Source organism: Coenobita brevimanus, chromosome 57 (genome assembly GCF_032717465.1).
Source record: "Coenobita brevimanus isolate Jiangsu-jjx chromosome 57, ASM3271746v2, whole genome shotgun sequence".
In the NCBI taxonomy this organism is placed as follows: domain Eukaryota; kingdom Metazoa; phylum Arthropoda; class Malacostraca; order Decapoda; family Coenobitidae; genus Coenobita; species Coenobita brevimanus.
In genome coordinates this window covers 43,408,183-43,431,837 of record NC_137010.1, presented here as the reverse complement: position 1 = coordinate 43,431,837, position 23,655 = coordinate 43,408,183, and the positions used below count along the sequence as shown (strand labels likewise).

The window sequence follows — 23,655 nt, the reverse complement described above, 5'->3', positions numbered from 1 at the left end:
CTATTAAGAAAAAGGGAAAAGCGAGAAGGAAAAAGTGGATGTCAGATGAAACATGGAATGCAATTCGGAAAAGGAAAGAGGTTAAGTTAAGAAGTGAAGAACAACATGTTGGTGGCCAGGTAGTTGAAGTATTTAGAGCAAAGTACTGGAGTTTACATTCTGAAGTAAAAAGACTCGTTAGACGTGATAAGAGGAGACTATATGATGAAAAGGCAACAGAGACAGAAATTAAATTAAGTAAAAATGACGGTCAGAGCACAAGAACAGCGTATCAGGCCATAATGGAGTTAACTGGGACTGAAAAGAGAAGGAAGGAAATACCTGTACGAGATAGAAATGGTAATTTGATGACTAAAGATTTGGATATAAAAGGAAGGTGGAAAGAGCATTTTGAATCTGTTCTAAATAGACCAATCCCAGCTGAAGAGGACATTTTGCCGCCGAGAGAGATTTGTAGATAGAAACAGGGGATAAAACTTTGGAAGAGGTAGCAAAATCTATACAGGAGTTAAAGAATTTTAAGGCCTCAGGAGAGGATGGAATATTCCCTGAAATGCTTAAGGTGGAAAATGAGGAGTTGATGAATGCGTTTTTGAAACTTTTTAATGTGGCTTGGGATAATGGTGGAATTCCAGAAGATTGGAAAAATGGAGTGATTATGAACATACCAAAAAAGGGAGATTTAAGTGTGTGTGGCAATTGGAGGGGGATAACTTTGACACCTGTAGTTGCAAAAGTCTTTTCCAAAATCTTGTTGAACAGAATAGAGCCAGTAACTGATAAAATTTTAAGAGAAGAACAAGCGGGATTTAGAAAGGGTCGAGGTTGTAATGATCAGATTTTTATTGTAAGGCATCTAATGCAACAAACTAATGAGATGAAAATGCCACTTAGTATGTGTTTTGTGGATTTTGAAAAGGCGTTTGATAGTGTTTCACGTGGAACTATGTTGAAAATTATGAGATTCTATGGTATACCAGAAAAGTTTTTAAATATTATTAGAAGCCTGCATGAAGGTACTTTTTGTAAGGTAATGGTGGGTGGTTTTTTGAGTGATCCATTTCAAGTTAGGTCAGGAGTGATTCAAGGAGTTCTTTCGCCATTGTTGTTTGTTTTGGTTATGGATTATGTTATGAAAAAGATTGTAAGGAGAACAGGTGCAGGAATTAACTGGAAAGAAAAGAAGAAACTGATGGATTTGGACTATGCTGATGATACTGTACTGATTTGCGGAAGTATTTACGAGATGCAGAGGGTGCCTGATTGTCTGGTGGAGGAAGGAGAAAAATTGGGATTGGTAATAAACTGTGGAAAGACTGAAATTATTAATATGAACATGGAGAACCAAATCGATTGTGTAATTGGGAATAATGTGGTGAAGAATGTAGAAAACTTTAAATATCTGGGAACGACCATATCATCTAATGAATCATTAAACAATTAAATTGAGGACAGGATTAGACAGGCTTGGCGAGCTGTTGGAATGTTGAAATCTGTTTGGAATAACAATATGCTTTCGGTACATACTAAAGTGAAAATTTACAAGTCCATGGTTAGACCAATTTTAATTTATGGGCATGAGTCATGGCACAGTACAACTGCAACAGATCAGAAAATATTAGGATTTGAGAATAAAATACTGAGAAGGATTCTTGGGGTAAAGTGGCAAGACAGAGTTACAAATGCAAGATTAAGGGATATTACGAGAGTGGAACCAGTTAATGAATTTGTGAGACTGTCTCGCTGGAAGTGGCTGGGGCACATATACAGAAAAGAAGGTAGTTTAATACAGGATGTGCCAGAGTGGACTGCTAGAGGAAGAAGAGGTAGAGGTAGGCCGAGGGAAACCTGGTTCAAGACAATGAAAAAAGAAGCAGGAGAGGAGTGTTGGTGGGACCTGAAGGAGATGGCAAGAGACAAATATTGGTGGAGAGAGTTCATCGAGGCCCTGTGCATCGCGTGGGGTGTCACAGGATATATATATATATATATATATATATATATATATATATATATATATATATATATATGATAGATTGATAGATAGATGGATATAGATATATTTGGTCTAATTCAGTCTTTATTTCAACTCCACAACGACCATGTACCTCTTATGCTTTTGAAGAGGGGTTATAAGTCTTGGAACTTTCCATTTCAGCTTCTGCAAGCTAACGCACAGTATTTGTGCGCGCTTGTTTACTGTTACCGGTGACCTCAAAAGACTTTCGGCCAGTGACCTCATATGACCTTGGAGGTCAACCTCACATAGCCTGTGTCCGAACTGGAGGTCACGTGAGTCTGCATGCCAAAAAATGGGCTGCTGGATCCAGTCGTTCGTGCGTGTATTACTGGTGACCTCAAAAGACCTCGGAGGTCAACCTTACATAGCCTATGTCCGAAATAGAGGTCATATGAGTCTGCATGCCAAAAATTGAATTGCAAGGGTACCCGGCGTTGCCCGGGCCAAATGGCGAACACTCTACTGGTGACCTCAAATGACCCAGAACCGAATTTTGACCCCCCTAAAACCATCATTGGGTCACCCTGATTCAGAATATAAATGTGTCTGATGGTCTCTGGCCCTTGGTTTGGGCGTGATTGAAGGACAAACAAACAAACAACGCAGCCTTCTTATATTTACAGATATGGTGGGGGCGCTCACCACTATATATATATATATATATATATATATATATATATATATATATATATATATATATATATATATATATATATATATATACATACAAACATACATACATTATATACATATATTTATACTGTATATATATATATATATATATATATATATATATATATATATATATATATATATATATATATATATATATATTCCAGGAAACACATCATTTATGCGGTGTATATATTACATATTTTGGTAAGAGCCCGCACCATATATATATATATATATATATATATATATATATATATATATATATATATATATATATATATATATATATATATATATATATATATATATGGACTCAGTGGTAAAGTGTGCGGGGTAAAGTGTGCGTTTTCGTACACTGAAGAACGAGGGTTCGCGCCCCGCCAGGGTAATAAACTTTGGGAGCGTTCTTCTGGCCACGTACTGCATTGGCAGACACAAAGGGTGCTGTGGCTGAACCAGTGTCGCATACTATAAAGTATGCTTGCACTCCGTCGGATTGCTCGGGCCGATTACACTTGGTTCACAGACTACACACACATCCAAAGCCACTACAAGACTACAATTACGCTTACAAGCACTTCTCACCCTACATACAATCTCTTCTAGACAGCCTAAGCCACTTGATGGAGATACACTGGCTGTATCATCCCCACTTCGGTAGGGATAGGCCGGTCCTGCAGTGGACACTCAAACGGCTGATGAAATGAGATGATAATCGAAATGAGATGATAATCGAGTATATATATATATATATATATATATATATATATATATATATATATATATATATATATATATATATATATATATATATATATATATATTTCTATCTATCTGTCTATATCTATCTATATATCTGTCTATCTATCTATCTTTCCATCTGTCTGTCTGTCTGTCTCTCTACAGTATATATAATAATAAAGGCGTGTTTGTATGTTTGTTACCTATAAACTCGGCTCCCTTAGGGTTTGCCCCCACATATGATACATAGTCTGAATGAGCATGATCGCAGGAGTGTTTTGGTATATAATTTATTAGGATTAATTGTATTTTACATAACTATTTTAGATATATTGGCCGAAGGCCCAAGCAGCCCTCTGCAGGAGCTAGCCGAAATGTCCGCCCTCCGGGAGTACTTTTTTAGTTAGTATATATATATATATATTGTTCAGTCGTGAGCAAGAGCAAAGCTACTTTCTTTTTTTGCCCTTAGCGCACATTAGAGCGTGTCTGTCACCCTCTTTCCAGATACATATGAAAGAGAGTCATTTATGGGGAGCGAAACATATAAGGTTTCTCTCACCCTAATGATATTATCCAGAAAAGGAAAATTAGAAGCAGAGGAGAAGGATCAGGTGAACCCCAACTGTGTGAATATGTCCCATCTTTCACTCATACCACCTGACTGCCTCTTATCTGTGCCTCACACAGCACCGTCACATCATATCTTCTTTGTGGTAACAAAAATGTAAAAAGAGGTCATGTACTAGGAAAATTAAGTCGTAATATCTCACCCAGAATTCTGCCGCCTCTCCCGAGACGTGACCTTTCATTTAACTCATCTCCTCCAGCCTCTTTCCATCTCTGACTCATTTTCTCTGTCTGAAATATTAATTCTTTCAGTAAGTTTATATATATATATATATATATATATATATCGTTCTTGCTACTGACAGGCGGTTTTATTTAATGTGGGAAAGATCTCTAGAAGGAAAGGGCTTAACGAAAGCTACATGTATACCCCCATTCGAAAAGTCTCTGCTAAGGCTAATACAGTCGTCTTTCGGGTCCAAGAGAAAATGTGAAGATGTCCTTGCATTGAAGGGATTAACCTCTTCAACTGCTTTACACCTTTAATTCTTTATGCTTCCTACCACGAAACAGTTTTTCTTTGGGAAATAATTGTCGAGATGCATAGGTTTTATTTGCTATCTATCTATCCGTAGCCAGACGTCATTATCCCATAAGGGGTGGCCGTTTGACTTTGAGTTAGATATTTTACAGGGAGGGGCACTAACCCTTCGCCAACTCACATGTTGACATGTAGGAAGTGCATATGGGTTGGTTATATGGTTACCATCCAGCATTGTAAATGGTTTCGTGGCTTACAGGAAACCATTAGGCTTGTCACTCAATGTAAAGCCACCCGACAAGGAAGTAAGAGCAATAAAAAGTGAGAGGAAAGATGGGAGAAATGGGATGAGAGGAGGACAGGCACAGAAAAAGAATGATAAAGGTTAATGAAGTAAGCAGCACTACATCATGAGAGTGGATGATGGTCGCCACCACGTGCCACCTGCAGTAAGAAAAACCTTGAGGCACATATTCCAAGTATCAGTAAATCAAATCCCAAAGAATTTTTCAGTTACATAAGAAGCAAAAAGATAATAACTCCATCAATCGGTCCCTTAATCACAGATAACGGAGAGCACACTGATGATGAAACTACAATGACGAAAATTCTTAATACTTTTTTCGCGTCAGTATTTACAACAGAAAATATACATACGATTCCTGTTTCCCCCATTCCCATAGAAGAGAGTAACATAATCACTGACATTACAGTTAGCGATCGTGACGTACTGCTTGCAATAGACAAATTAAAAGAGAATAAAACACCAGGACCGGACAAAATATCTCCAAGTGTATCGAAGGAATTACAGAATGAAATATCAAAGCCTTTATCTGAACTATTTAACTTATCACCTAAGAGCAGTAAGGTGCCACATGAATCGAAGCTTGCTAACGTAACCACTATATTCAAAAAGGGCAATAAAGCCCAACCAGAAAACTACCGCCCAACTAGTTTAACGTCGGTGGCTTGCAGATTGCTTGAAACTATTATCAGAGACAAGTTTGTGAAACATTTAGAAACAAACAACCTCATAAAAGATTGGCAACATGGTTTTCGTAATAAGCGCTCTTGCCTCACGAATCTGCTTGACTTTTTCAGTGCTATACTGAACACGTACGACGAGACTAAATCTATTGATGTGGTCTACCTTGATTTTCAAAAGGCTTTTGACAAAGTTCCACACAAAAGACTCCTTCAGAAGCTAAAGGCACATGGTTTCAGCGGCAGTGTTCTCGGGTGGGTAGAAGATTGGGTCACCGGACGAAAGCAAAGAGTTGTGATAAATGGAAAAGAATCAGACTGGATAAACGTTACAAGTGGAGTGCCGCAGGGTTCAGTGTTAGGTCCTATTCTTTTCTTAATATATGTGAATGATATTGACGAAGGATTGTGTTGTAAGATTTCAAAATTTGCTGATGGTACTAAAATAGGTAACAAAGCAGATACAGCACTGCAAAAGCAGGCAGTTCATAGAGATCTTGATCAATTGTTTGACTGGGCCCAAGTCTGGCAGGTGGATTTCAATATTATTAAATGCAAAGTGCTAAACAGGGGCAGTAAAAATGTAAGAGCTAGTTATAGCATGAATAATGTTCAACTTGATAGGGTAAACCATGAAAAAGACTTAGGAGTTATAATTACAAACGATTTGAAACCAAGCAAACAATGTACAGAAGCTGTGAAAAAAGCCACTAAATTGTTTGGATTCATAGGCAGAGCATTTGAATATAAATCCGATACTATTGTCCTCACTTTGTATAATTCCTTAGTACTCCCACACTTGGATTATTGCATTCAGTTTTGGTCACTGTATTATAAAAAGGATATGGAACAGCTTGAAAGAGTGCAGCGAAGGACGACAAAGATGATCCCTAGATTGAGAAATAAACCGTACGAGAAAAGTTTAGAAGCCCTGAATCCCTTTACCCTAACTAAACGGAGGGTACGAGGAGATTTAATTCAAGTATTCAGAATATTCAAAGGGCATGATAACATGGCTGTCGATAAATACTTCACAGTTGATCACTCGAATTATACTAGAGGCAATGAGCATAAAATAATTGGCAAACGATTCCAGTCGCATGAACATAAGCATTTCTTCTTCAATAGAGTTGTAAATATATGAAATAAATTGCCCTCGAACGTAGTGAATTGTAATGCAGTACAAACCTTTGAAAGTCGCCTGGATAAGTATATGTCGTCTAACCCCCAGCTTAATATGTTTACTGTTGAATAAAACACTTGTGTATGTATAATTTTCTGTTTTATTTTATTTTAGTTTTTTAGAGCCTGGATCAATTTATTAAATGCAAATATAGTATATGCACAGACTAGGGTATGCACAGATAGCCCTGGGTTAACGGTCACTACTCATACTTTCGACATGTGATGGGCTGTGTGGATCACTGAGGGTCCCTGTTAGTTTAAGTGACCACCATCAAGATTTTTTAATGTACCAGGGGTCACTGCTTCAGGAGGTGACTTGTATGCTTGTCCCGCATAGGAAAGTTCCTAGTCTCAGTGGAATGAGCAGAGCTGGGGCTTGATTGACTGCTCCCTACCTTAATAGCGCCAGGCAAGGCTGCCACACCACCCCTGAACATCCACACTGTGCACTGTGCAATTTCCAAGCTGTGTCCGCAGATGCTCCATTAACTCAACATACCCGTACATAGTGTCATGCATTAGTTGTTTATTTATTCGATTATTCATTTTACTTTATTACCTTGTCTTTTAGGTTGTTCATAGTGGTAGCTTATAGATAATGTATTACAGAATGTAGCTTTCCTTTTCAGTCTTTCATATGAAATTTCCATGTCAGTTTTTCCATGCTGAATGGTGGTTTTTCTCACCTTTTCTTGCCAGTTTTAACTGGAGGGTTTGGAGGCGAGGGGAGCCTTCTTGCTTTACTATCCTTAACGTTTAGCATGTTGAGTTAGATCTCGTAGTCATAGTCTACTCTGTAACAAACAGCCTCGAAAGGACCATAAGGTCTGTTGCTGTTTGCTTTCCTTTGTACTCCTTTATACTCCTTTGTACACTTAGGTTTGATATTGCTTACGTTTATCTCTCTGCTATGAGAGGTTTCCCCCCTAAAATCCGTTCATCATCGATCGATGTGTGTTAGACAAGGTACGGTCAGTCCGGTCCACATCGATACAGCAGAAGCCACAAAACAGTGAGTAAAGGTTGCCAGGCGTCTTTAATGACGTAAATGGAAGCTAGCAAATGGGAACAACAATATCTGGTGGTGTTTGGCATGATTGGTCCCCCTAGATAAGATGGGAGACCCCTCCCCCCTTGGCCATCTCTCCATCTCCCTCTGCCTCATTGGATTATCCACTCATTGTCTCCTCCCACCCAGATCTCCCCCATTCCCCATCTATGCCATTGTGAGAGTGTGTAGTAGGCAAATTCCCTCCTTACTGAAGACCCACACCTCCCCTCCACCTCCCAGGGCACCCTCCACACCCACTCCACCTCCCTCTGCCCCATTGGTTCCTCGTCTGATTGTCACCTCCCACCCATATCAAGCAAGCCAAACACTATGCCATTGCATCAGTGACCTGTTTGATGCAATGGAATGTATATTATATCTGTTAGTCATGTATGTAAGGTTATTAGCCAAGGAACATTAGTTTCCTCGTACAATTTACCCATTTTCTATCATTTTCGATGGGAAACTTTTGTGATTGTACGGTTCTTGCAAGTTATTTCTTTTAAGTATTTCTGCCGTTCTACCATTTACACACTCAGTAGGCTACAGGTTTCTTAGCGTTTTATATAACACACACATGAATTTTATTGTATTACTTACATGCAGAGCTTAATATTTTAACAACAAGCAATTTATTTTTTGTTCAGTTATTTCATTTATTTATATTATCATATTTTTTCGTCATTTATACATTTCAATATATGTATAAATATTTGCCTTATTGAATGATATGCAGTGAATCGATATTTTTTATCTTGCATGCAAAGGTAATTCCCCTCCCCCCCTTTTATGCACTTGTACAGCTTGTTTCACGGCTTAGCACATGTTTCATATTGATTTGGGTGTTTTTTGTAAGGTTATGTGGCGAAAAATAGGTATATGCCAAAAGTTTTCTATTTTCGTTCAGACGCTATGAGTAACTATTATAATAGTTGACGGTCGATTGTGCGGTAACCATTAAGCCTATGGGACTTGAGATTGGCGGTTTCAGGTGTGTAAATTCAAGCTCTTCAAATCGGTTAGAGAAAATTTTACGTTGGTGAAAGTTAAAATAATCAATGCCTTTTTGCGGCTGGGGTGGCAGTCGGGCCTGGAGATTATTAAGCTGCTTAACATTCATCCGCTGCAGCAAGACTGTAACGAAATATAACTCCACCATAGTGAAGGAGTTAATGTCCTCAGTTCATTGAAGAGTTATATCATTATTTCATCCATGTCACACCCATATTATTTTTCATTTTCAATTTCCGGTAGAATCCTTATAGTGAATAAGCTTCAGTACATGCAACATTCACCAACTGTTTCGGTACAAGAAGTCCTTTCTTAGTTGAAACTGACTGGATGTAGCAACAGTAAACTAAAGAAAAGCGTCATCGTAGCCATGTGAATCCTTTCAGTACGAGGGCAGCTTTGTGTATTATATTCTTACCACCCGAAGACGGTCTAATTTGATGTGGGAGAGACTTCATCGAAACAGTTGATGAAGGCTATAACTGCTCGAGAGAGGGAGCAAAGAGAGTGAAATTGTGAACGAACACGCAGTGCCTCATAATGAGTTCAACAACAGTGGCGAATCAATTCATTTCCGAAACTGTTAAAGTAGAGGCCCTCTCCCACTTCGGCGTAAATAGGCACGATGAAGCCACGATGAAAATCGTGGCTGAAGTCGGTGATGTGTCGACGATTCTGACCAAGAATCGTGGTGTCGGCATAATACCGGCGACACCAGTACGACAAAACGCCGAAACCTCGGCGGAGTATACGATATAACTGGCGACTAGTAACCGACATATCGCCGATATGTCGGCGTAATGCACAAGCATTATTCTAAATTCAAATTTTAACGTTTTTTTTTATGGCGACTCAATGGCGATAAAGGTACAACGGCGGCGTGCTGTCGACGATGTATCGTCGATGTGTCGGCGAATGCATCGCACGCACCTCGCAGACAAAACGCCGAGGCCATCGCAGGTGCCTCGCCGTCATCGGCGTATTTAAGGCGATTAATCGACGGTTCATCCGCGAAATGTCGGCGATATATCACCGACATTCATAAGATGAAATATTACTGTCGCACAACCCGGTACATATCGTACGGTTTACGTAGGCTATGTCGTATTAACCTCACCGATGCATCGCCGACACATTGCCGACGCGTCGCCGTATGACCGTATGACATCTCAACGTTTTTTTTCACCGCCAACGCCTCGCCGATGTCGGCGATCATACGCGGTTTATATGCAGGGTAATCGCCGACGTTGCCGAGGCGTCGCCTTGTTGTTTACGACTAATCTGCGAAATTTTACAAAATCGTGGAGGGCCACGACGTTTTCATGCAGCATGAAAACGTCGTGGTCCCCCACGACAAATTTCCACCTCGTGCGACGTATCGGCGCCATGCCACGAATGGACAAGATTTTGATGACGAATACCCACGATTAGGGATTTTTGACACATCGTGACTATATCTTCCACACTTTCGCCGAAGTGGGAGAGGGCCTTAGCAGCGGAGCTATATACACCGTTGGAAGTGTTGTGGAAAAAAAAATAATAGGTGATTCTTGAGTGACTTTTCACAATCTTGACCATCATATTGCTGATAAAAGCCAAAAAGTGTCAAGTTGAACACAGAACCTGTGTTATCTTGAAAACTATTAAAGCAACAGGGGAACTGCCCAAGTTGTTGAAAAGGTTATGAAAAAACTAACAGTTGTTGTGTGCACTTGAGTGCCTTTTCTGAAAGTTCGTCACCATATTCCTGGACAGGCCAGGAAGCACCAGACTGAGTGCTAAAACTGACTCACCACGAACACTGTTAAAATTCCAGCAAACCTGTGCACATTGTTTGAAAGGTTATGGAAAATTAAAGTTTTTTAACATGTTCACGGAAAAACGGGAGGATCTCTAAACACTCCAGCACACCGATATACTCCTGTGCGTATTGCCGTGATTAATTAATATAGAAAAACATATGATCCAAAAATCTGTGTTTGTATGGTTTGACTTTTGATCCCATATAACCCTTTAAAAGCCTAAATCGTAAAAAAAGGAGGTGCCAAAGGAAGAGCAGCAAGTCTGAAAAGAATCGATGAGGAAAGAAAGGAAAAATCACAACACTGTTGGGAAAAAGAAAGATAAAAAAAGAAAGATAGAAAGAAAACGAAAGAACGAAGAAAGAAGTAGAAAGAAGAAGGAAGAAAAAGGAAGAAGAAGGAAGAAGGAGGAAAAATAAGGAAGAAGAAGAAAGAAGAAGGAAAAAGAAGAAAAAAGAAGACGACGACGACGATGAAGAAGAAGATGAAGATGAAGAAGATCATGAAGAAGAAGAAGAAGAAATTGAACAACAGGTCTCCACACTATTGTTGTGCACAGTGTGTACTGATATGAGACAAATGGGATGACACGCTTCATACATTAGCAAACTTGCTTGCTCGATTATATTCCACATTATCAAATATGGACGCTAGTAACTTAATTATATGTAATCCACCACTTGAGGAGCTTCCTGCTGTACTGATCATTATTATCCAGAGAGAGCAAGAGCAAAGTAAAAAAAAAAAAAAGTAATCGAAGTGCAGGATTTTCAGCATAATTTAAGGATATTCCCACATCTTGTGCCCTTCACTATGATGTGCGATTCTGCTTCATTATGGGCACTACAAGATGATTTTATTTCGATTAAGAAAGGACTCTCATATTCATGAGGACACTGGTGTTCTTTCTTAACCCCTTCGCCACGAGAGGCCCACCGGCTTGAGGGGAATAAAATCGACTGGCTGTGGCGACATAAAAAGAAAATCATACTGAAGGCACTCAGAACATATGTACTACCTGACGCTGCATTCTGAGAGGAGTGGCCTGGACACTAGAACCTCCAGACATTTCTTTCCCCACTCAGTGACGCCTCTTCTTCCCACGACACACTATCCTCCCTTACGTACTCTGGCACCCCCCCCCCTCTCTCTCTCTCTCTCTCTCTCTCTCTCTCTCTCTTCTCAGTAATTTGTATGGGCATGGTAAAAGAGCCTTATTACACATGCTCGTTTATTGCCACTACGCGCACGGGTTCTGAAGCTGTGGCCAAGACGCTTCCCATGATCATTATAGTTGACGCGTAAGCCAGTGCACAATATCACTTCATGGACACTTACAGATACTAAAGGAGTTGATGGACATGCTATTACTTCGATTCCCTCCATTTTATTATTATTATTATTATTATTTTTGAATTTATATACTTATGCACTTTTGTCACTCCATGATATGTGCTCAGCCTTTTATGGATATCCTTTTTTTTTTTTTTTTTATGTTCGCTTTGAAATGAAATATATGAATTAGGTGACCCCTTCTTTTGTGATGTGTGGCCATATTATTAAAAATGAGTGAGTGTGATAAAATGCAAACAATTAACCAATTTTTTACTGCAACCTGCGGGACACCTGTGATTGTTAGATGTCGTCAACCTTCGTTTCATATTGGAAAGTACGGTCACGAGCGACACAGAAAAGGTCAGACAGTTTCTGTCATCGTTAAATGATTCAGAAATTATGGTAAAAAACTGAGGGCTTTTCCACATCATCGCTCTTTTTGTTATAGCAATACGGCTTACAGTGTGCTAAATAAGGTACTGTTTTCTATACAGTATAACTTATATTTTGTAAATATAACTGTGTACGTATATGAGGGTACCGACTGCGTTATATGGGGCTGAACCATGGAATATGGGTGTAGCAGAGAGGAAAAGTTTGAATGCAATGGAGATGAGGTGTCTGAGGAGTATGTGTGGAGTGACGCATATGGATCGGGTGCGAAATGATGAAGTGCGAAGGAGAACTGGAGTTGTTCGGGAGATGGCTGGTAGAGTTGAGCAGAGGGTGTTGCGATGGTTTGGGAATATGGAGAGAATGGATAATGAGCGCTTGGTGAAAAAAATAACTAGATCTGATGTGAGAGGTGTAAGGCTGAGAGGAAGACCACGAATAGGATGGATGGACAGTGTGAAGAGAGCGCTGGATGCGAGAGGGATGTCTGTTGAGCAAGGAAGAGTGGCTGTGCGTGAAAGAAATAAATGGAGAGAAATTGTGAATAAGTGATGACGCAGCCCTGAGGGGATATTCTCCCGCATTTGGTCTGATCAGCTAGTCAGGTCAGGTGCGGGTAAGGGGATGGGTCGGTTATGATGTGACAGGGGTAAACCAGTTCTGCTGTCGGGCTCTGCTGCGGATGTCACTGATTGCATTGCGCAGTTGACCCTTGTGCGGTGTGGTGCGGTAAGGATCTGTCCGTTCTCCCCTTTGGGGCTAAGATGCGAATGAATGTATTTGAATGGATGAGTAAATGGGGAGTGTGTCGTCCTGTCTCGGCTACCTCCCTTTCCTTGGGGGAAGCAGCCTAGTTATATAGATAGATAGATAGACGTATTCCTCTAGCGTCATACAGTACCAGGACACAGATAAAAGTGCTGGTTACCCCACTCCTCTCTTGCATCCCACTCACTCACTCTTCCTTCATAACCCCACTTACTCCTTCCTTTCTACCCACCCATCTCTCCAGTTTCCTCCCATTCACCTCTCTCCCCTTCCATGTTGCTTATCTCCCATCCCAGTCATCCTTCAGCACACTCCTTCTCTCCCTACTCTGCCTCATCCCGCCCTCTCTCTTTACTCCTTCCTCTTACCCCACTCCTCTCTCTTATCTCGATCATCTCTCTGCTTATTCTTCTTTTCTTAATCCTCACATTCTTTTCGTTTTTACCTCTCATCCCACTCCTTCTTTTCCCTCTTTCCCCATTCCCCTGTCTCACCAGCTCTTCCGATTCTCCCCACCCATCCCACACTCCCTTCCCACCCGATTTACCTCTCATCTCATTCCTCCCTCCCACCCCACTCCAACTTCTATACCCCAGTCCTCCTGTCTGTCTGTCTGTCTGTCTCTGTGTGTGTGTGTGTGTGTGTGTGTGTGTGTGTGTGTGTGTGTGTGTGTGTGTGTGTGTGTGTGTGTGTGTGTCTCTCTCTCTCTCTCTCTCTCTCTCTCTCTCTCTCTCTCACCTTAGCAACCCCCATCTCACCCCATTCACCCCACTGGCCCCTCTCAGGACGTGCAGTACGGCGACATCGACTACATGGACCGGCGCATGGATTTCACAGTGGACCCCAAGAACTATGGCGGCCTGCAGGACTACATCAGGGAGGTGAAGGAGGGCGGGCTGAGATTTGTTGTTATTCTCGACCCTGCCATCAACGCGGAGGTGAGTGGGACGGAGTGGGAGGAAGTGGAAGAGTGTGAGAGGGAGTGAGACGGTATGGGAAGGTGTGGGAGTGGGAGGGAAGGGGTGGGAGGGAGTGGGAGAGTGTGAGAGGGCGTGGGACGATATGGGAAGGTTTGGGAGTGGGAGGGGAGGGGTGAGAGGAAGTGGAAGAGTATGAGAGGGAGTGGGAGTATGGGAAGGTGTGGGAGTGGGAGGGAAGGGGTGGGGGGGAGTGGAAGAGTATAAGAGGGAATGGAACAGCATGGTAAGGTTTGGGAATGGAAGGGAAGGGGTGGGAGGGAGTGGGAGAGTGTGAGAGGGAGTGAGACAGTATTGGAAGGTTTGGGAGTGGGAGGGGGGAAGGGGTAAGAGGGAGTGTGAGTGTGGGATTAAAGGACAGGAGTTTAGCTGAGTGGGAAGAAGTTATGCCGAGATGGAAGTTATGCTGAGTGACATGGCGTGACGGGGTGTGGGACGGAATGGTATAGGAGGGTGTGAGAGGGTATGGCAGGGAACAGATGGGAAGTGTGGGGATATGGGAGGCTGTGTGAGAGAGAGAGTGGGAGGGTGTGAGAGGGATCTGGAGTGATTGGGGATGTGTGGGAGGAAATTAGGGGGGGGGAGGATTGGAGTAAGCAGGAATAACTGAGCGGGTGTCAGAAGGTGTGGTAGGGGAATGGGAGCATGTTGTAGGTGAGCGCGAAGGGTGTGGGAGAAGAATAGTGTAACAGAAGTAAAATAGTGATGGGAGGGGGGGATAGAATTTGGGGTGAATATGAGTAAGTGGGAGCCTATTTACATGAACAGAAATTAGTAGGTTGGGCATGACAAAGATTGGGTGGAAATGGGTAGCGATGCGAGTAGGCGTCAGTAGGAAGACATTGGTTAAGAATGGTTAGTAGAAGCTTGGCTAAGGAAGATACAGTAAGTGGATGACACTGGAGAGAGTGAGAGGGTATAGTGTGAGCGCGGCACAAGTGAGATGAAGTAGGAAGAAGGAGAAATGAGTGAGAATGAGTGGGATGAGTGTCAGAGGCTTAGATTATGAGTGGTATGAAAATAAACATTAAAATGAAGGAGGAACTGAGTTTTAAAAGAACAATGCTTGGCTGTGTGGGAGTGGAAGGGATACGAGTTGGAGGCTGTGGGATGGGATGTAAATAGAATGAGATGGGAGTAAGACTAAGCTAACATACAGTAAAAGTGAGAGACTCGAGAAGTGAGTGGAACTGAGTGGTTGTTAAACAGTGTGTGTGAACGAGGTACAAGTGGGAGGGTGTAGGATGGGATGATAACAGAGAGAGAGAGAGAGAGAGGGATATATATATAACTGAGTGATTGTTTGATTGACTATTTGAGTGGTTGGTTGATATTGTAGGGCGAGTGGTACTGAGTTTACAATAAACAAGCCATTGTCAAGCCGAGTAGGAGTGAGACAGGTGTACAAGTGGGAGGGTTTGGGGTGGGAGCTAAACTGATTGCAATGAGTAAATGAATATAAGGACGTGGGAAATTTCTTCGAGCGGGTGGGATTCACTGGTAAACAAGCTAATACTAAACTGAGTGAGAGTGGGGTAGAATTTTGAAGCTGTGGGAAGGTGCAGCTGCAGTCATAACTAGAAAGCACTCGCAGAGCGCATACCTCCGCCAATGCCATTGCAGTTAAAAAGGATCCGGATCCGGACCTGTGGATATATAATCCGGATCCGCCCCCAAATTTAATCAAATCTTTCATGGTCACTGGCCCACCTTTCCACAAAATTTCATTGAAATTCAGTAAGAACTTTTGGAGATATTATCCGGGATACCCTGGATCCGGATTCGGATCCACCCTCTCATTTAAACATTTCTCCCATGGCCCACGGCCCAGCCTTCTACAAAATTTCACCAAAATCCGTTCGTAACATTTTGAATAATCCTGGTTACAGACAGACCAACCAACCAACCAACCAACGTGGGCTAAAACATAACCATGGCGGGAGTAACAAACCAACGCCGGCAAAAACATAATCTCCTTGGCGGAGGTAATAACTGATTCTCTTCATTTGATTAAATAATGAGAGTGAGCAATGAATTTCGAAACCGCAGCGATACCATCATTGGAGCCCCGCAAGTCCTATTTAAGGGTCTCATAAATGTTCGACCAAAAGATGGAGCGATATTGTTTCTGTAACTGTATGTAAAATTAAAGAAGTAAACAGAAAAAAAAGGAGGGACCTGGCTGAATGAGTGAAGCTGAGTGTAAAATTAACCAGTCACTGTTACAACTACAAAGGACTCAGAGAGCGCATACCTCCGCCAGTGCCATTAAAAAAGGATCCGGATCCAAATATGTGGAGATACTGTGTGGAATCCATAGGATCCAGATCCGCCTCAAAGTTTAATTCATTGTTCTTTGATCCATGGCCCACTCTTCCACAAAATTTTATTGAAATTCATAGAGAATTTTTGGAGATACTGTGCTGAATACATAGGATCCGAATCCGGATCCGCCCTCAAATTTAATCAATTCTCTCTCGGCCCGTGGCCTACCCTTCCTCAGAGTTTCGTTGAAATTCACTGAGAACTTTTGGAGATATTGTGCGGGATACTTCGTATCTGGATTTGCCCCCAGACTTTAATCAGTTCTTTCTTGGCCCGTGGCCCACCCTTCCACAAAATGTAATTGAGAATTTCTGGAGGTATAGTGTGGACAAAGTAACAGATGAAACTGCCATAGACAGAGCACTTGCTGGATGGATCCGATTGTGTCTGCTCACTTTTCACCAGCACGTAGGCAGTCATGTGTCTGCTTAGTTTTCACCGGCGTGTAGGCAGTAATTTGGAGTTAAATTTCGTGTTTCATACACACACACCAGACACCACAAAGACAGCCAGGAGACATGGCGTGTGTGCTAGGCAATCTCCAGACCCTGTCCTCCCCCTTTACTATTTTTTAAATCAGCCCATAGCCCACTGACCGAGCTACTGTATGGCCCGGCCTGCACTATAGGTGCAGGAAATCTGTAAACGAACGAACGAGCGAAGAACCTGATGGGTTTAGGAAGCTAAAAATTGCTTTGCCAGGTGCGCCAGACGTTTCTCTTCAATTTGGTAAGCAAGAAAAAAGAAAAAATCGATTTTCGAAATTTGGAAAAATGGTGCCTGGGCCGGCAACTGGGTCCCGACGATTTCCGGACCCACGGCCATTGAGGGGTTTCAACACCCCACCCGGCCCAGGGCCTTTGACCGATTTTGACGAAAAAACAATAGGCTTACAGGGTTTATGGATATCTACCTTCCGATTTTTTTTTTTTTTTTTAGAACGATTGGCGCAAAATTGTGACCTGTAGAGTACAGACAAACAAATAGACAGCTGACCAGCATGTTAGCCGAATCTTTCGATTCCGGCAAGCAACAAACATTGGTGAATACATAACCTCCTCCAACTTCTTTGGCGAAGGTAAAGAAACAAAAGAAAGAAAGAAAAAGAATGATCAAAGAATGTTTGAACGAGTGGGACTAAATAAAAATAAAAATTGCTGAACTCGCTTAATACGATGGCTTCTTTTCATTGTTGTTATTGCTGCCACAGAGTATTATATTCAGTTAAGAGACGTTGAAGTGAGGAGTGAAACTAACCCTTTTCCTTCCAGCATGTCTTCCCATAGCCAGATATAGACTCCTAGAAGTAGCATAAACATATATATAGACGCCACCGTGTTGAGGAGGTAAACACGTTCAATAAATGGCGTATTTTTAAAGTTTACAAGTGATACAGTGCCTCTAGACGAGTTTATTCTGTTTATGAGAGACATTTCGAATCAGACAGGCAGGATATAGGCTTCATTATCTACTCTACTATAAGCCTTTCTTAACTTGAATAAGATAATCTATTGGTAACCTTATTGAAACGAAAAGGACGTTTCGGGTTGAAGTGAGTATTAGAATGGGATGTACTGAAAGGGTTATGACAGCCTCTCTCTCTCTCTCTCTCTCTCTCTCTCTCTCTCTCTCTCTCTCTCTCTCTCTCTCTCAGGGTCCATTCCTACTCCCCTTAGTCCCAGTCCAGCTCTTTCTCTGTCTCAGTCCAGCTCTCCTACTCCTGTTCCCTCCCTTGTCCCACTCCCTTTCTCATCTCTCACTCCCTGTTTTGTCCTATCCCTCCCTCCCTCTACTCCCGCTTCTTCTCTTCGCGGGCTCCCTACCCCTACTCCCATGTCCTTTCTCTCCCACTTCCCCTCTCTCATCCCTAATCTCATCCCAGAACCAGGAGGCATAAGGTTCCTCAGCAGTCGATCCCTTTAAGTACTTCAGGGAGATGAACAAACCCTCAGGCCTTTGAGGATTGGGATGGAGGAGATTAAAGTAGATTGGTTCACTGACGACGAGTAGGAGGAAAAGATGATTGTCTCTGTGTAATCTTGGCACACACACACACACACACACACACACACACACACACACACACACACACACACACACACACACACACACACACACACACACACACACCTTAGAATGCCACTGTATACATTAGCATACCACATCCTGCCAACCTTACACATTCAAACAACGCACTATCAAACAACACACTGGCAAACATCACACTGTTGCACCATATTCTGTTGCTCTTCACGCTGTTGCACCTCACACTTTTGCATTCACACTTTGTGTCTTACGCTATCGTACTTCACACCGTTGCACCTCACACTGTTGCATTCACACTGTTGTGCCTCACGTTATCGTACTTCACACCGTTGAACCTCACACTGTTGTATTCACACTGTTGTACCTCCCACTGCTGTACGTCACACTGTTGCATCTCACTGTGCACCTTACATTGTTGCACCTCATACTGTTGCACTCATACTATTGCATCTCACACTGTGGACCTCACATTATTGTACCTCACACTGTTGCACTTCACACTGTTGTGCATCATATTGTTGTATCTCACACTGCTGTGCCTCAAACTATTACACCTCACACTGTTGCACCTCACACAGTTCCACCTCACACTATTGTACCACATACTATTGCACTCACTATTGTACCTCACACTGTTGTACCTCACACTGTTGCACCTCATACTGTTGCACCTCACACTGTAGCACCTCACAATGTTGCACCTCACACTGTTGTATCTCACACTGTTGCACTTCACACTGATGCACCTCACACTTTTACACCTCAATCTGTTGTACTTCACACCGTAGAACCTCACATTGTTGCACCTCACACTGTTGAACCGCACACTGTTGTACTTCCCACTGTTGCACCTCACACTGTTGCAGTTTACTGTTGCATCTCACACTGTTCCACCCCACACTGTTGTAGCTCGTAGTATTGCCTTTCACCGTTGGACCTGACACCGTTGGACCTGACACTGTTGAACCTCACACTGTTGCATTTCACACTGTACACCTCCCGCTGTTGCACCCTATACTACTGCACTTCACACTGTGCACCTCACACTGTTACACCTCAACTCTGCTGTATCTCATACTGTTATACCTCACAGTGCTGTATCTCTTAATATTGCACCTCACACTGTTGCCCCATACACTACTGTACTTGTTAATATTGCACCTCTTATTGCTGTACCTCATACGTTGCACCTCAAGCTGTTACACCACACAGCGCTGCACCTCACACTGTTATACCTGGCACTTCTGTACTTTATAATGTTGAACCTCGCACTTTTACGCCATACAATGTTGTAACACACTGTTGCATCTCACACGGTTGTGCCTCACACAGTTGCCACACCTTACGATGCTTTGCACACTGTTATGCGTAATACATCACACACCGCCACAAATCACAGTGTGTCACCACATTAATCACAATCACAACTTATAATACCACACCGTACACCACCACACCTTCTGCTGTGACACTAAACTGCCGCACGACATAAGCATACCACACACTGATATACCACACACCTCACAACGCCACATCACACACTCCCACGCTACACACTGCTACACCACACACTACACCACACACACTACTACATATCACACCACCATGCCCGGCATATCCTACATCACAGATAAGGTTGCCATAATACTTGCGGCCTACTTACAATGTCTACTGACCACTATGCATTGTAATGTGTTCTGTTACGGTTTTTACCTCATTCCTTCCGTCACTGAACGCACTGTAGTTATCCTGATGTCGCGCTTCCGTTCTCTTGTTTCTGGATTCTTCCCACCCCAGACATTCATGGGACACACTGATGATGATGATGATGATGATGATGATGATGATGATTCCCCTCCCCCCCTTATTTTGCTCTTGCCTCCATAAATCCTTTCCTCATTTTACGCAGCAACCCGCTCTGTTAACTATGCGGGGTGTCTGTAAAAGGTCTTAGCCATTTAATTTTCTTTTCTCAGAGAGTAACAAGAAATATCGTAAGACCAAATTAAAAAGTTTCTACCTACTCGTGAAATAAAAAACTTTCAGAATGAGAATTGTAGTGGCTGGAACAGCAAGAAACCGATAATCATACTCTTACCACTACTGGTAAATGTATGCAAAACCTTCCGTAGATTGTGTACTGTAAGTCTACATGTCCTATGATGTTATCTGCACTGAAGAAAAGTAAACATTGTTACATATAAGTCCAAAGACACTGCACCTTATATCTCCTTTCCTGTCGTTCAAGACTTGTAAACGCCCACTGTACTTCTGTAGTTATTAACAGCTGTTTTCCTCGAGATTGGCCACTCAGAGGTTCTCTTTCTATAACAAATCAGGCATATTCTGATGTAAACATTTATTCATATCCTTGTCCGTTTACACTCCGATGATTCCACCCTTCATTTTCCACCCCTCCCGTACCGACCATCACAGCCATCATGACAACACTCACGTGATAAGAGCAAGGTCTACAGAAATGACGTTTTACTAACACCCCGTCTAACCACCTTTTCGTCAGGCGAACGTTACATACAGCCTATTAACTTATTCCTTATTCGAACAGTCTGTGGCGCTGACGAACAACTTAACGTGTGGTGGCGCTGTGCATCCTGCGTTTTCACCTGGGAGACAAACCTCTCCATATTTCTCTGTACCTCGCAATGGGAAAGGACCCTGGTTCGATACTGGTGAGGCGCTGTCTACTGCAGGGGGACGTCGGTTCCTTACACGGTGTATGTTCTATGCTATACCGGACGATCCCATAGAAGCATTTGCTTACTTGTGGTTGACCGGTCTACTTGGCCAGACAGATGGGGTCAAGTAACAACAACAAACAACCAATATAACACACTCTTCAGCAGACAGCCGCCACAGTTAATTTTCTTTTGCCCTTTACAGCTACCAGCGGGTGAGTACGAGCCACACCAGCGAGCCGTGGAGATGGGCGCCTACATCACATGGCCAGACGACACCAACGCCACCACCATTGAGCACAACCACGCGGGAGGCAACCACAGTAACATCATGCTGGGTTATGTTAGTGCATTGTTACCTGAACGGGTCTCACACTAGATATTGCCTCAAAACACACGCACACACACACACACACACACACACACACACACACACACACACACACACACACAATTATGGAACTATTGGGGTTGGTACTTGGTTGTAATTTTCATTGTCTCTCTCGCTTCTAGAGGTCCCATCTAATTTAAATACAGTAGTCTGGGGTTGGAAGAATGAAACAAAGGTAATACGAGATCATACTAAGCATGGAATATGTTAAGCTGATATTGATATGAGGGGATCATAAAAATTTACTTTATTCTGTTTCAGGTGTGGCCAGAGAACAGGACAGCCTTCCCCTCGTTCTTGCGTGTGGCCGGGCAGGAGTGGTGGATGGACGAGATTGAGAGGTTCTACCAGGATGTTCAGTTCGATGGCCTGTGGATTGTAAGTAGAAAATACATGTTGTTAGGAATGAATCAGGTGAAGTGGAAGGTTTTCCTTGTGGGATCATTCGAATGTTTCGAAAGATGGAAGGATTTTAATCATAGTCATTCATCATTCATTCTGCCCTCATATTTTATTCTGCCTCATAACCTTCAGTTACATTTATTATCAGTATCATCTGCTTCCGTATCTGTTGAACCCTGCTAGCGGCAGGGGCCGGTCTACAAACGCATTAGTCTTTGAGTCACTTGTTGTAACCAGGACAGATCCAGGCCAAACCGGACCCCCAAGGGCTGCTTCAGCAGTCGTCCTTGTATCAAACTGGATGATGAGCGATATTTTCCGAGGATTTAAGTCATTCGCAAAGATTCTTTGGTTGACAACTTAATAAATGCAATAAGAGTCTTTATGAGTACGAAATCAGATTCATAAAATGACCTCTTTAGGCTCTTTCTGTTTATTTAATTGGCCAAGAATACCAAAGGGTCTGGCAATAAATAGTTTGGCAGGTCTAGTTTCATAGCCTTCCCTCATTCCTTTATTTTCCCTCTCTTATCTCGTATGGGGGAGGCGGTGGCTTAATCGGTAGAGAGGTGGCTTGCGGTCCTACTGGACTCAGGTTCAAATCCCCGCTGGGGCAGGGAACAGTTTAAGGATTTGAATTTCATTACGACAGACTTTACTGATCTACCAGAAGACCCGCCGACATGTCGTAAAAATACCCCCGCTAATACCAATACACCAGTCCTGTATGAGACAGCCCTAGCATGTATTCAGTATGGACGGTGGGTGTTAGCGCCGAAGTGGTGACCTGTTGAGGTGTACGATATGTAGGAGGACTACTGGGCCTTGGGAGCAGGTTGTGAAGCCTATGCCCAGAGTTGAGCACATAAAAAAAAAAAAAAAAAAAATCCTTTCTTTCCGCCCTTTCATTACCCTGCCTGTCACCCCATTGCATCTCGTATCTCTCCTTTTACTCTCCCATCCCTCACACGCCCCTTCTATCCCTCTCTCACCCCTTCCATTCTCCCTCACCCCTCTCATTTTCCCCTCACCCCTCCCATCTTTTCCCCAGCATTCCCATTTCTTCTCCACCCCTCCCATCCCTTCCCCATCCCTCCCATCCCTTCCTCATCGCTCTCATATCTCAGCCATACCATCTTTTCCCCACTTCTCTCATCTCTGTCCCCCTCCTGTTGTCCCGCCCTCACCTGCTGCTTCCCTTTCTCACCCCCGTCATTTCTCCTCTACCCCTATTGTCCCTCCCTCACCTACTGCATCTCTATCTCACCTCTCCCATTTCTCCCCCACCCCCTTACCCCACCAATCCCTGCTTCGGCCCTCCCGTGCATTCATGTTTTCGCAAATTGCAGACTCAGATACAGGCAAACATAGTCATTACAACACCAGCTTGCACATCCAATGGTCTTCCTACGACACTCCCTCGTTTGTATTTCGCTTGCAATGGGAAGGGTTACTTCGGGATATCACTCACCTTCTGAGGAGATGGTCCAGTCCTGCTGTGGATCGACATGGAATGATACAGATACAGATAGTGCTAGTCAAAAAAAGTTCTGTGGGAAGAATGTTCTGATCAACTCTCAGTTCTTTCAGTAATAACTTTAACAAGTCATCACCCGTTCCCCCACTAAAATTTTCAGATGGCAACATTACAAATGAACCCCGTGGGAAAGGGAATATTTTTGCCAGTACATTTGCCAGAAATTCTGCCATAGAGGAAGTCGGCCAGAACGTCCCAATACTAG

The 23,655-nt window shown here is 42.7% G+C and overlaps 1 protein-coding gene across 1 annotated transcript in view; it reads left to right on the top strand.

The window, feature by feature from the left end:
• The window catches only part of LOC145401975 (maltase-glucoamylase-like), a 261,779-nt gene that overhangs the window by 126,906 nt on the left and 111,218 nt on the right, over positions 1–23,655 (top strand). Inside the window, exons 30-32 of the mRNA XM_080274078.1 lie at positions 13,862–14,014; positions 21,326–21,463; positions 21,773–21,889. Coding sequence (XP_080130204.1) covers positions 13,862–14,014; positions 21,326–21,463; positions 21,773–21,889 — 408 coding nt within the window. The remainder of the gene's footprint in view (positions 1–13,861; positions 14,015–21,325; positions 21,464–21,772; positions 21,890–23,655) is intronic.